General features: G+C 38.5%; 1 protein-coding gene across 1 annotated transcript; it reads right to left on the reverse strand.

Annotated features, from left to right (window-relative positions):
- Window positions 1-6,897: 6,897 nt before the first annotated feature.
- Window positions 6,898-15,343, reverse strand: MFAP3 (microfibril associated protein 3). The gene is made up of 3 exons (XM_015825866.1): window positions 15,320-15,343; window positions 9,349-9,762; window positions 6,898-8,266 (listed from the first exon to the last, which is right to left on the reverse strand). Exons 2-3 carry the CDS (start codon window positions 9,629-9,631, stop codon window positions 7,509-7,511), a joined length of 1,041 nt encoding a protein of 346 aa, XP_015681352.1. The 5' UTR covers window positions 9,632-9,762; window positions 15,320-15,343; the 3' UTR covers window positions 6,898-7,508.
- Window positions 15,344-15,353: the final 10 nt, after the last annotated feature.

Consider the following 15,353-nt stretch of genomic DNA (forward strand, 5'->3'; position numbering starts at 1 on the left):
CATTCCCCCCATGTAACAAGCTTGACTTTCAATACCTGCTTCACTCTAGGGCAGTGATGGGACCGAGTGCCCAAACTGCAACCCAAACCCCACTTATTTATCGTTGGGTGCCAGGTGGGTGTGGCCATTGGGTGTGCATGGCCCATTGGGTGTGCATGGCCCATTGGGTGGGTGTGGCTGCAGTGGTCACGGCAGACTGGGTGGGCGTGGTTGGGATTGGCATGGCCACCTCGATGTTGCTCATGGGGAGAGACGCCTGTGGGGGCCAGGCAGGTTTGGGGGAGATCCAGAGGGTCTCTGGCAGGTGGGACAGTGGGCAGGAGGCTTGTCCTGCGGGGTGAGGCAAGGCAGGGCAGGGGAGCCATTGCTGCAGGGCAAGGCAAGGCGAGACAGGAACCGGGATGGCTACTGCCTGACACCATCGGCCCCCACACACAGCGAGCGCGTGGGGACCAACTGTGTCCATCAGCAGCCATAGCCTGCCGGCCCCTTGGTTTCGGCATGACGTGGCTGTTTGCCGCCTCATACGTCGCACCCAATGCGGCTGCCACGAGGCTGCGGAACAAGCTGGATGGAGGTAAGGAACCGGTATACCGGTTTCTTACCAGTGCCTGGCTTGTTCCATGGCCTCATGGCAGCGGCACTGGGCAGGAGGCGGCAAACGGCCGGTTTTGGCGTGACGCAGCTGTTTGCCGCCTCGTATATTGCGCCCAATGCTGCTGCAATGCGCATCGGCCGAAAATGGCCATGGAACAAGTGAGGCAGATTTCCCCCTCACCTGCCCATTCAGCTACAGCTTTGGTGGCTCTGTAGGCAGAGCTGCGAAGTTCTCTGTCAGAGAAGAGAAGTTCACAGCTCTGCCTACAGAGCCACCAAAGCAGTAGGTGGAGTGCCGGAGGCTCAGGGAGGGTGGGTGCTGAAGTGGGCGGTCGGGCCATTGGCAAGAGAACGCATTTGAGCGGAAAGTGGCCTCCAAACAAGTGAGGCAGGTAAGGAAAGAAATCCTCGCTCCCCCCAGAAATTGCCTTTTTTTCCTTACCTGACTTCCAGCCCATGCCATTGCTCCTTCGCAATCCGCCACCGCGGCCACGTGCAAGGAAACAAACGAAGATTTTTTTGGGGAAAAAAGGTCAATCAATCAATTCCAACGTCACGATCTTTCAGAGGGCTCTGCGTGCCACCTGTGGCATGTGTGCCATAGGTTTGCCACCACGGCTCTAGGGTCACATAGACACTTTGAGTTTTTGGTTCAAGTTTTATGATAGCTCTCCCTTATGCATAGATGGTGGCATTTTGGTACCAGGGCCTGAACCTTCAGAAATAAAGGCTGTCTACAAAAGGCGGTTGACTGTTAAAGGAGAACGGACCGGACCGGCTACGAGATCGAGCAAACAAATGGGACCGACACCATAAGCATGACTGGGAAGCCACCAACCAAAGTAACCACATGAGGTGACAATAGCATACTGGACCATGGCAGTAGGAGGAGCAACCACGTGGTAACACCAGACAGTCTGATGCCATATGACAAGCATACACAGTCTACAAAGCAGGCAGTGAGAAGCAGAGCAACACAAACTAGGCAGACCTCAACTAACACAGCTGATTTGAGGGCGATACATCCAATCGCATGCGGGTGGCGAACTGACGGACCTATTACGCGCTCCATGGCTAAATCATCGATACTTAAAGGACTATAAAAAGTAATGTTTCTCCAATGTTAGCTTACACTTTGACAATGTTAGCAGTGGCTAACGAAAGCTTAGAGCATAATAAAAATTCTCTGTCCCGGAGATCAGTATGTCTTTTTCACAAATGTCACTGTATGTGGATTGATTCTGCAGCAGAAGCAAAGCAGGCACATGTGTCAACTGAACAGTAAATATGCCTGACATGAACAAAACATCAATACAAATTGATTAGACGGCACAGTGAATCCAGATTAACATTGATCATCCATCCGCTTTACTACCAAACTAATGCCTGGAGCATTGGCTTTCAATTTTGGAGTATGTGTGCCCTTTCTGCTTAGAAAACATGAATGACGTGCTAGACTTTACATCGGAAGCTTGGAAACTTAACATGGTTCCAGTTCATACCCTATAAAATGCAAAATGACCACCACCTAACTACAATTGTTTGATAAGTCCATTGATGTATTGCAGCAGATCAGCTTATAGGCTCTCCACTGAGGTAGCAGCTCATTATGGGTAGCAGGAGAGATTTAAGCCTTCAAGCCATCATGTAAGATTTAAAGCTTTCTTCAAGGAGGTACATTTAGTACCCTTCCAATTTGACTTTATGATGAGTCCTCTGTGTGGGTAACTGTGTTGCCATGAGACAGCTGATAGCCCAAGCCATTCTATCACCTTCCAAGGCTAAGCACAGACTTGAACCTGGACTACTCCATATCATGATCTCTTCCTACTTCTCTCTATTTGTTTTATGTCTTTCTGGCAACACTAGGATATAAAGCTAATGCTTTGATCAGCATGATGGGATAAACCTGGGACCCCAGTATGCCTATATGAAGAAGAGAGAAGGATTTGTTTGGACCTTCAACTAATTTTTGTTTCCTGTCATCTCTGAAATGACTACTGCTGCTAATTTTAGTTTATCTAAGCTAAAATTATGTACCATGGTTGGAAGATATATAGCAACAGTATGAAAACCAATATCAACCAAAATCATAATCTTTTGAACATATAATAAACATATAATAAACTCGAATGTTTATTTGTCCAGCTAGTTCAAGGTTGTTTTTTAAAACAGGTATCTTTTGGCTGGCTTGATATTGTCTCCATGTTCTTCAAAACAACAGCTGCCTCTAGTGTTAAATGTGTATAATTACAATTAAAAAAACTTTACATTTAAGGAAGGCAGAACCGAAAATGAATATACAGTATGATGATTACCAGCAAGGTTCCATCATTGGCTGACTCTACAATGACTCTATATAAGGTAATGGGTTAGATTAATTTAGCTGAAAATAAGCCCCACAAAAATAAATAAAATCCAAGTAGTGTCTTCCAATATATATGTGCAGATAACCAACAAAAGATAAGACACAAATGCTTTATACAGATATTTTTCCTTGGCTTTGATGGGTTTATATGTTTAATTGTGCTCTAAGCTCACTAAATTTTCTTTTGATTTTGCTATTAAGCAAGAATTGTGAATTCACCCTATTATTTAGTGATTAGTATTACACATTAAGGTACACATTACACATATTCTACTGCCTTGTTCAGAATTGTCAACTATTATATAATTGTCCCCTCTTGAATTGCATTAGATGATCAGTGTGAATGGAATGAAAGCAGATACAGTAATACTAATTTAAAGTACTTGTATATACTCACAGAGAAGCCCCTCCTTGGATAAGCCAACACTTGAATTTTTAACCCAAATACTGTGAAAAATGTGCCACCCACAGATAAGTCAACTATGAAGATTAAAATGAATATACATTTTGAGGGTCAGCTTATCACAAGTGGCACATTTTTCACGGTATTTGGTTAAAAAAAATTGAGGGTTGGCTTATTCAAGGATGGGTAATCTGTATATACAGCACTTTATTTTGATAAAGAGGCCTCCAATGATCTACCCTCCTCTTATTGCTGTCGTGCTACATCTTGATTTAGGAACTGGGAATAAGTAGGACCTTTCTGAATATTATATAGTGCTTAGCAAATTTAAGCTAAGGGCTGAGCGTTATGGCTGAAAAAGTAATGGAGCTAGGGTAAAGGAAGAGTAAGATTTTGCTAAAGAAATAAATCCTAGAGAAAGAACCCATGAGAGATTTCACCTGAGAACTGCATGGAGAGGCTGCCCAAAGCATAAAGAGCTGCAAGGGCTTTCAAAACTGGAATAAGAGGCAACTGTGTGCTCCTCAGTGATCAATATTCAGATACAACGTTGGGGTTCTCTGTAAGAAATGAGTACATGGAAGGGAAGTTTAAAACAGAGAAACAGCGCAGTAACTTGAGGCTTTGCTGTGATCTCTGGGAGGAAGATCATACAGTGGTTTTCTACTCAGTTATAATGGAAACTTTAGTTCAATAGGTCTAGAAGATGTCAGACAGAGGGACACTGTATGATGATATTAGACTGTGAGAGGAATCAGAATGTTGGTGCTGCTATACCGTAGTTTCTATTTTTTGCAACTCTTTTGATATGGAGACACTAAAGCAAAATTCAGGCAAGCTATTTATTGATTATTTTTGCATTTTAAATCCCTATTGATATATGCATTTAATGCTTAAATATTTCAAAAGCAGATTTATATATTATGGTTTCTTTTATTATTTTCCATGTAACCAGATAGAAAATCAATCAATAATGCATATATTACAGAGGACCAACCGACAGAAATTGCAGAATCACTTGTATATATAACATATGTCTACAATCACTTGTATATATAACATATGTAAATGACTGCATATGGCCGCAGGGCTTTAAGGTATTAACATAGCATATAGGATATAGCATATAGATAATAATACATAAAACCAGAAACACAGTTCAGGCATTTAATAGTAGATTTACTATTGGAAAAAAGCACCATTTTATTTTTATATAAAAGTACGAAATATAATTATGGCAACTCCCAAGCTACAAATGTAATGCTGAAACCACATTTTGGTCAACAAAGTTAAGTTTTTTAATACTTTCACAAAACACCACAGCTAAAGAAATAAGAAGACAACCTCATGTCTACTAACATAAATTAGTTTACACACACAAAAACAGGCAAAACTGAACTTCCAATTAATGTTCAGTAATTATAGCTTTATGGCTGGGCTCTTGCCCGATTATTCATAAAAATTTGTTGGCCATTTGAGAAGTCTTGCGTTGTTTTTTTCATAAGGTTACATCATTTTTTTAAAACAAGTACATACCACCCGCAATAGTTCTCCAAATATGTTCATAACACTACAACAATATTTGGTAAAAATCTCTGCTTAAAAAAAAGACTACCCATACTGCACAATATTCACCATACATGATTTTTACATCTAATCCATCTAAATTGCTTGTCTCTGTCCCGCCTTTCTTTCACTAAAGAAAGTGATGCAAACCAATATCCTCTCTTTTTACAGGTTACACCTAAAAATGATTTATAGGACAGAAACATCATTCTATATTTACAAATATATCCCTTTGCCAAGCTTAAGCCTGCATGATCTATTTTGCTTCAGAAACAGAAACAAATATTAAGAAAATTAAGCTAAATATTGTGAGGTAAATATTGTTTTCTTAAACAATCTGTTAAACAGATGGGCATGACTGCCAATGACTCAAATGCCCAGGTGCCATTACTACAACTGCTTGCCACCCACTTGTGCTATAAATATAACAGATTCCTTCAAAAATCATGTTTCTTCTACTTTTGCTAGGGCAAGAAGGATTTCATATCTATCATAAATTTACTCTTGCACTATTTTAAATTTTTTAAAGTCATTTTTTTTAAAGCTAAGAAGGAAACTATATTAGAGTTGTTCCCCCCACCACTAAAAAAAACCCTTATATGAACTGGATTGATTCAAATGGCTGGAAGAGAAAGGGACAGTCTTATTTCATTAGCAAACGTGACCTCATAGCATAAGAAAAGGACAGACCTGCTTATAGTAGGAGATAATGATATAATGGATTGCATCACTTCAGATATCTGAAGTAATTTTCTAGAAAAGTTAAAAGCTTCATACAAATGTATGTGAGGGAAACAACAGGCAACAACTGACTAAACTAAATCCGCAACAATTTAATTTTGAATTTACAAGGTTTGTGTCTGCTTTTTTTTAACGTGAAATTTAACTTTATTATTTCATATCTGTAGCCTGAAGCAGTAGCAATAGCACTTAGACCAGCTGTAAAACATTGAAACAGTATATAGGTCTAAGTCAGGGGTTCTCAACCTTGGCAACTTTAAGACTTGTGGACTTCAACTCCCAGAATTCTTCAGCCAGCTTTGCTGAGAAATTCTGGGAGTTGAAGTCCACAAGTCTTAAAGTTGCCAAGGTTGAGAACCCCTGACTTAGACCTATATACTGTTTCAATGTTTTACAGCTCTCTCTAAACTGTTTACAGAGTCAGCATATTGCCTCCCCGCAATCTGGGTCCTCATTTTATCGACCTTGGAAGGATGGAAGACTGAGTCAACCTGGAGCCAGTCAGGATCAAACTGGCAGTCAGCAGAATTAGGCTGCAGTACTGCAATTTAACCACTGCGCCACCACAGCTGTAGTAGGCAGTTACACTACTGTTGAACAAGAGGAATCAGTTAAATGTCCATATTGGTTGCTTATTGTAGTATGGTGCTCTTTGAAATTTCCCCAGATTTTTCATTAGGGCCAGGACAAATGTTACTCTGTAGATAGCAATCCTCAGCCTGCTTTTCTAACTGTACATCTTTTTCACCCAAATTATCATTGGCTCATGTTAAAAGCTTCCCCCGGGTGATTTTCATGGAACACCTATAACTGCTATCAAATGACATTGTCCTCAACATTGGCCACTTAATATTAACAATTCAGAGCATACTAAATGAAGAAGGCTGAAGGTTATAATCACTGATACCGAAGCTGTCATTGTTTTTATCGTAACACCAAGAGAACCTGAAGATTTTGTCATTTCACCACGGCAATGAAATGAAAGAATATTCCAAAAGCTGGTATTATGAGTATAACCGAGAAAACAAGCCTCATTTATTAAAATACTTGGCAATTGGCAGAATATTTAGTGGTCCATCCTTGGCTGCAATGCAAAGGCTGCACTTGGATTCCTATTTTCTAATGCAAATACTGAATAGGAACACAAATACAGACAATTGAATCTCTGGATATTTCATACGTTTTTCAGTTGTAACAATCACATAGTCTCCTTATAGCATTTTTTTTTCAAAGACCTGAACCTTATAATTTCTTGTACAGTACACTTGTGAACTGTAATAAAAGTTCTTTTAATAAAAGAACTGAGCATATATAAGAATCTAAGTTTCTGAGTAGACATGGCAAAAACTATTCACATCAATGTATTATTCTGCTGTATCTCATGAACAGATAACTCACCAGCCTTCATTTTAGTTTTTAAGAGCAAGCAAAGGTGTACTGTGCCTGTTTTAATCTTAGCACACTAAAAAGTGGGGGGAAATGTAACAAAGTCCCCAGTTATTTTTCATGATATTATGCCATCAGTGCCCTATTTGCTGCAATCTTTCTCTCACAAAAATAATAACCTGTACCACACCAGCCAACAAGTTTGTCCACTCTATTATAATTGGTAGAAAGGATTCCTGCTGCAAAATACTTCTAAGATTAGTTATAATATTTCTAATAAGAACTTTAAAATAGCTTCATCTAAGCTGATTTTAAAGTTATCTAACAACATTTAAAACAAAAAACAAACAGGGATCATGCATCTGCGACTACAGTGGAATTTTCCCTTTTCTCTTTCAGAACATTCTCCCAAATCAGGAGGAACGTTATACAAGTAGTTTTGCTATTCTATTTGGATTCAGCCCTCGGGCCATCCTCTGATGGCAGGGAGGGGACACTATCCTGAGAAACAGTATCAATACTTTGTGCTTCTGACTGAAGGTGGACAGATACCTCCACAGCTATTTCTTTGCCGTGGTCATTCACTGAACCATCATCTGAATCTCCTGCTGGTGAATTGCTGCGCTTTATTTCTGGGTTTAAGGGATAGAGTCCCTCTTGGACACCAAGTGCTTGGGTTTGTTTCACTCCATCTCCAACTTCATCAGGATCCTCAACATGCACTGCTTCAAATATTTCTTCCATAAAGGCCTTGCAGTTAAGGATTAGAGGTGGCAGAGGGATACTTCTGGCAAGTTCTTCAATGTACCGAGCAAATTCCATGGTTTTAAACTGGGTGACTTTGGCCAGCTCTAAAGTTTTGGCAGAGGTAATAATAGGAATGCGTTTGGCTATTTCAAAAGCCTTCTGTAGCTTCTCAGCCCCTTCAGTTCTGAAGAACTCATTGATGGCTTTCTCTGTTTTACGAAGATGGCTGCTCATCATGCACAAACGTGTAATATTTAAGATTAGGATGATAGTAAAAGCAACTAGACAGACAATCATGTAATAAATGCCCATGTCTCCAGAGGTGGAGACCACTCTGAGGGTGACTGAATAATAAGAAGTGCCATTGTCATTTGTGACACTGCAGGTATATCGTCCCCGATCACCAAAGATTACACTTGTGATATTGAGGATATTATCAGAGATCACCAATCTTCCACCTAAAGATACAATTAGAAAAAAAATCTTAATATTGTAAGATCAAATTATGCTTTTATATTTTCTCACAAAAGATGGGGCTATTTCAGTTGCGGTCCCATCTCCCAATAAATATATGCCCAGAATTTCTCTTTAATTAATTATAAATTGGTTTAAATACTCTTTTATTCTAATTTGCCTTTAAGTCTGGAAGCTGTTCTGAATTTTAAAAACTGTTGTTCTTCATGCTCTAGAACAAACATAAACCACATGAAATTTAGCAGGAAGAAATATTCCACACCAGATTTCTACAAGTATCTTTTATTTTGGATTAATGTTACCCATTTATTTTCCTTTTCTCCTATGAAAATATCTCATTGTGAATATTTTCACTGCAATTTTAGTTAAATCCTCTAGAGAATAACAGCAAGTGGATACTTGGATAAAATATTTTAATGCCTGCATGAAATGGGGCTTTCTCATCCAGAGTCTAAATTAATAGTCAAAACAATGATCTTTAAATCTTTGCAGCAACTTTGGTTTAAGATTCCAATTTTCTTGAAAACTCTATGCAATGTAAACTTAATTCCTACAGATGGGATTCAAATAACTAGATTCAGGATCTGATTGGGGTTTCTTTAACTTGTTCTTTCTTAAGAGAAAGAATTCTGTTGCTTCAAATCCAATCTTCCTTGCAGCTCTTGTAAATTCTTGTAAACTCTTTAAAGGAGACTGCTTCAGAAAATGCTGTTGTTCAGTCAGGCATTCAAAGATTTTCCTGCAGTTTCTTTTCACTCCAAGTTCCAAATGATTATAGTGTTGAAGCAACTTGATTGAACAACCTATTTATTGCAAGATCATTAAATTATATCTCTATATACACATCAATATATACATCTATATATAAATTCTTAACTGTCCAATGTTGTAATTTAAGAGAGATTTGTAGTACATTGTAATACAGGTACTTTTAAGCATTGTGATCTCACATCTCTTATATTTTTTCTTTCGTGCTTATTAATGGAACGTGACAAAGAAGAAAACCTTTATGCGCATTACATATTGAGTCAAGCTTATTGTAAGTTTAGACAAATATATGTCTTACCTCTTCCACCTTGCTCCAGAAGATGCCCCTTTGAGTTGTACCAGAATATGGTGTCCTGCTGGCTAATGTTTAAATTACATTCAATGATAACACAGGTACCTTCTTTTGCTATGATATCCTGAGGAACTGGAGATTTTGTCAAGACTTGAAAGATAGGGAGAAGTGATATGTTGAGAGGCAGGGACCTTGATCCCATGGTAAATGTCCGGTTGGAAGTAACATTTTCTTCAGCAAAAACACTGAGGTTAAGAACCAGAATCAACAGGCAGCAGCTGAACTTCATGGAAGCTTAAAATTAAGAGCTTCTTTTGTTGAATTTAATTACTGAAGAAAGTTAACACTGAAACAACGTGCATTATCTTGATCACCAGAGAAGATATTGAGTGATGCATCAACCATTGTCTTTGAAGATGCCTAAAGAGGAAGTACATGAGAAATCCAACTAAAATTCTAAAAAACATGAATGTGAGTTATTAAAAATACAAAACTGCATGGCAGCAGTTCCCAATCTTTTCTAAACCCCGCACTCCTAGAACGCTTCTGATATATTCTTGCACCCCTTACAAAAGTTTGAAATAACAGCAACAAATTATGCATATACACTATAATTTTGAAACTTCTAAACCCAATTTTTCGTACCCCTTGGAATATTGTCTCGCAAACCCAGGGGGTGCAAGCACCCTCGGTTGGGAACCCCTGCTGTATGGGTTTGTAAAACTTATGAAAAGGATATTACAGTTAGAATCGCCATAACTGAGATCTAGTCTACATAATAATAATAAGAAAAGAAATGAAAGAAGTAACTGATTTATGGTGGCAATATGACCTATTTTCCTTCTTATATTATAGGATTGGATCCAGAGTTTCTACCATCAAAAGAGCCCTAGTGGCGCAGTGGTTAGAATGCAGTACTACCGGCTACTTCTGCTGACTCCTGGCTGCCAGCAGTTTGGCAGTTCGAGTCTCACCGGCTCAAGGTGGACTCAGCCTTCCATCCTTCCAAATGAGGATCCAGATTGTTGAGGGCAATATACTGACTCTATAAACCAGTGGTTCTCAACCTTTTTAATGCCGCGACCCCCCAACCGGTCGTAAGTCGAGGACTAAACCGGTCGTAAGTCGAGGACTAAATCGGTCGTAAGTCGAGGATTACCCAACCGGTCGTAAGTCAAGGACTAAACCGGTCGTAAGTCAAGGACTAAACCGGTCGTACGTCGAGGACTAAACCGGTCGTAAGTCGAGGACTACCCAAACGGTCGTAAGTCGAGGACTTTCCCTGCCCAGGAGCGCCACGCATGCGCGGTTCCGCCCCCTGCGCCGGCCGAGGCGTAGCTGGCAAGCAGCAGAGATGGAGCAGGCCGACCACCAGTTGGCCCAGCTCAAGGGAGGTAAGGCACCCGTCGGAAAAGGGGAAAAAAATGGTGGACAGCCTTGCTTGGCGACCCCCGTGAAATGGTCGATCGACCCCAAATGGGGTCGCGACTCATAGGTTGAGAACCGCTGCTATAAACCGAGGGCTGTAAAGCACTGTGAAGCAGTATATAAGTCTAAGTGCTATTGCTATCAATGGAACAATATCTTCTGTCTGTGGAAGTTGCCATCAAAAAAGCAAATTCCACTAACAAAAGTCTTCCCCCATTTCCCTACCTGAGCTTTCTTAGCAGTTTACAGTACTTGCCATGGCTTCTTCCCTGATCAACTCCATAGAACTGATTAGTTCACATTACATTTTAATACCTCTCCTCAACGTTTTGGAAAAAAATAATATAGTTCAAAAATATAATACAAATATACCTTCTATTTGTATTTTATTATTTGCTAAATGGAAATGAAAGATAACAGATCTCAGGGTGGATAATAATCAATGATTTTTTTAAAAAAAAATAAAAAATCAGATTTTTAAAATTTAAATTGGATTTTTTTTATTTTTATCAAATTTATTTTAATAAAATGCTTTTGGAGTAAAAATCTATCTAAATATAGTTTTCTATTTAAGATACATTAATAGTTTATTCAGCATGAAATGGAGCTTAGTTATGTAGCACGAGACTGTACATTCTGCAATATTTACATTTTTGGTAAACTCATTCAATGAATCCAAGCTCTGAAAGCTGAGATAACATGCATTGCTTGATGCATTCACACAATTTCACAGTAACCATGAGATAAATCATAAAAGAAAGTTCAGGAATATTCCTTTATCCCATTGTCTTGCAAATCTATGTACACTGCAAACTGTATGATTGTTTGAAGAGAAATGCATCTGTGCCAGGCTCTAAATGTTTTAATTAAATAAAAGAATTTGAGTAGTTCTCCAACTATGTGTGATTAACCTATTAACCTAAAATCGGTTCTGATATTGCTGTTTTACTAACCTGACAGCTTATTATTCTAAATAGAAAACCTTCATTTTGTTTGCAAATAATAATATTAAAGATTCTAACTACCAGCAAGAATGAGTCCTTACGTTTAAAGAGCACCTGTCATTGTAGATCCATCATGGCAGTGCCTGCCAGCGGGCATCCACTCACCTGCTGCCCGCCATATCCCTCACCTTGTTATGTCACTGCTGCATCACCAGCCATCCCATTAAAGTGAATGGGACTGTTGGTGAGTCAACAACGGGTCAGAGGAGAAGCCACTGCAGGACAGAGATGACAAGTACTCTTTAAAAATTATGATTTAAATCAAGTTGATTTAAATCAAGCCTTTTTACTAGTGATTTAAATCATGATTTAAATCAACTTAATTTAAATCAAATCCACCCTGACAGATCTAGTAACCGATCTCAGTCTAAAATAATTCTAATACTAAAAAAATCAAAGTTTTATATGATTTGAAGAGAAACCAGACCAAACAATGTAAGAGGAATGCAGTTCTGATATCTTATTGGAAGCTTGGACTTAAAGAGTAAGCAGTAATAACATACATATTTGCATACATAGGTATATAGGTATGTATATATGTGTACACATACCCCTATATATATGTATACATATGATATATATGTGTGTGTGTGTGTATACACACATACACATTTATTTGTACACATACATAAATTTGATCAACAAGGATTCCCATAAATACAACACATTATGCAGAATGGCAAACATAATCACTTATAATCTGATTTCTAAGGAGGCTTAACTGTCTACAAATATTGCAAATTGGCAGATATATAAAAAGTTCAGAAATCCCATGTTTATTTCATTTTTTTTTCTATTTTTTAGTTTTTAATTTCTTGTTAAATTTGCTGAATGTTATTTCCTTTCATTAACAAATAAAATATAGAGTATATGTATACTAACAAACAATTGAGACTTTAATATTAAGTAATCAGCTTAAGATTGAAACCTTTATCATACAATGAATACTTTGATGTAAGTTGCAGCAGTTCTTTTATCAAGACTATACTCGACATTGGGTTAAAAAGTCAAATATTACACTTATTCTAATTGATATTTTAAATTGTAATTAATATTGATGGAATAGAATACTGTTTTCTCTTCTCTTTTCAATACTTTAAACTATCTAAATGATAGAATGTTAATGAGTTTTAATTACATGATATAAAGATCACTGTATTGAAACCAGACCAAACAAAATAACTCTCAATAGAGCTCGGCAAAGCCTTTGAAAGAGCTGCTTTGCAAAGTGAGTTAGCATGATCAAGTATACCCAATTCTTGGGTTTTGATGACTGGGGCAATATCAGAAAATGATTATACAAATTTGCAGGTGTATCAACAGACAAATATGTGTTTTTCAGTGAAGCAATTGATACAGCTGGAAATGCATATATCAATATTTACAGGTAGCAGAAAAAACTTTAGCAAAGAAAAAAAATTGAAAAAGAAAATGAATTAACCCCCAAATTAGTAGATACAATTACACACTTAGTGCATTTTCTGGCAAAATACTTCACTGCTTCAAAAAGGAAGATTAAAATGTATTTAGGCAATAATCTCTTTACAGTAACTGCTTTAGATAAAGAGGGATACCACATTAACTCCCACAAAATGTTTAGTGAAACACATCAGTGACTTGCTTCAATGTTGAATCACAAATTGACCTATTCTGATGGCAGTTTCTAAAAATCATGAAGAAGGTAATGCAACTATTGGGGTCAAAGTTCTCAATTACTAGGATAAAAAAAAAAAATTGAACTTGTGGTATCTATCCTCAAGCCTATTTCTATGCAGAATAACAAATATTTTATTTTGATGCTACCATCTCTAGTGACATTTCCTTGACAATATTCTCAGCATCATGGTCAGTCCTTTTCTCAGATGATGCTTGAGTTACTAATTTTAAGAAGTGTTGAGCATTTCATAAACTTCTTCCTCAGAGTTTTATTTTATTTATTATTTTCATAAAACCTCATAGAATCTATCAAAGGTGATAATTAGTCTCTGATTTCTAACTGAGAAAATAATCAGCTTTCAAAAGCTCGAGGTAATCATATGCACCAATTGCATATGCTCCCTTAGTATGGGAGCAAGTTTGCATAATACACAATAGTTTTGAATGCTACTGAATTTTTCCATTATTCCACAGACTTTTTTGCTATCTAATCTTTCCTAATCTCCTGACCACTGCTATTTTCCATACCTGCTTACAAACTGTATCCCTTACTATTAAATCATTTTGTAAGGTATTAATCATTAAACTATTACATGTTACTTAACAACTAATATAAAAGACAACAATTAATTGAAAAACATTCTTTTCACTTAATCTTTGGATTAAATGAAAAATAGCTTTGAAGGCAACAAATATATACTCGAAGCAACCAGGAGCTGAGCTTGACATTTTATATCCAGTCCCCAAAGGTTTCTTAAGAATTATTAGCTATAATTACCAAGATTCTGTGCTTCACAACATCAGCCTTCACAATAACTAATGCAATTATTTAGGCAATGCAACATAATCAAACATTCAGCAAAGATATCACAGGGTACATATATTTCACTTTACTGCAATGATCCAGAGGTAGGCACAGACAATATTTAGGGGAAATGAGGTGTGTGTGTGTATGTGTGTGTGTGAGAAAGAGATAGACAGACAGACAGACAAGAGATCAGGATGCTGCTGCTTCTGAAATTTGATGTTAATTTTTGGGAATGTTTGTTGTCTGATTGTAGACTGATGCTCTTATGGACCTTTCTTTGACTATCCTTCTTATTTATTTGGGGTGACTTCGAATCACCTGGAGACTGCTTGTGCATGTCCCTGCAGTTTTTGGGAAGTGGTTTGCCCTTGCCTTCTTCCTAAGGCTGGGAGAAAGAATGACTGGTCCGAGGTCACTCAACTGGCTTCATACTTAAGGTGGGACTAAAACTGCTGGTCCTCCAGGCTCTAACCTGGTACCTTAATCACTGACTCCATCCTTCTAAGTACTACTATGATTATTGTAAGTACTACTATGATTATTGTTTACTCCATCGAGAGGCAAGGTGTGAGAGCTCAAATTAAAACTGCCTGGAAAATCTGTGGGCCCAGCTCATCCCGACAGCCCAGACTGAGGAAGCCAGTACTGGCGCAGCTCTTTCTCCGACCCTGTTGATTTAGGGCAGAGGTGGGGAACGAAGGACCCTTTATGACTTGTGGACTTCAAGTCCCAGAATTCCTGAGCCACCATGGCGGGCTCAGGAATTCTGGGAGTTGAAGTCCACAAATCATAACAGGGCCATCGTTCCCCACTCCTGAGTTAGGGCACCCTACTGTATCTGAATTGCTTCTCCGATACACGAGCGGAGCAGTAACAGCCTGGCCTATCCCTCCGCGGCGCAATACTCCTGCGGGCAGTTTTTCCACCAACGTCCCCACTGCGCCAACAACATCATCCCTCCCCCTCACATCGCGCTTGATCGCTCCTGTTTAGCGAGGAACGTCGGCTGCGGTTTCTCTTCCCGGCCTCTATGCCCATCCTCGCCCTCTCAAAGGCCCACCGCGAAGACAACCAGCCCTACCTGTTCAACTACCAGCTGGTCGGTAACTTTTCCT

The sequence above is a fragment of the Protobothrops mucrosquamatus genome, unplaced genomic scaffold (genome assembly GCF_001527695.2).
Source record: "Protobothrops mucrosquamatus isolate PMUCROS unplaced genomic scaffold, P.Mucros_1.0 scaffold2849, whole genome shotgun sequence".
In the NCBI taxonomy this organism is placed as follows: Eukaryota; Metazoa; Chordata; class Lepidosauria; order Squamata; family Viperidae; genus Protobothrops; species Protobothrops mucrosquamatus.

Excerpts from the sequence above, each read along its gene's own strand:
- MFAP3 (XM_015825866.1), bottom strand. The coding sequence starts at position 9,631 with ATGAAGTTCAGCTGCTGCCTGTTGATTCTGGTTCTTAACCTCAGTGTT. Across the intron at positions 8,267-9,348 it reads TCTGGAGCAAGGTGGAAGAG|GTGGAAGATTGGTGATCTCT; the intron begins GTAAGACATATA and ends TTGTATCTTTAG.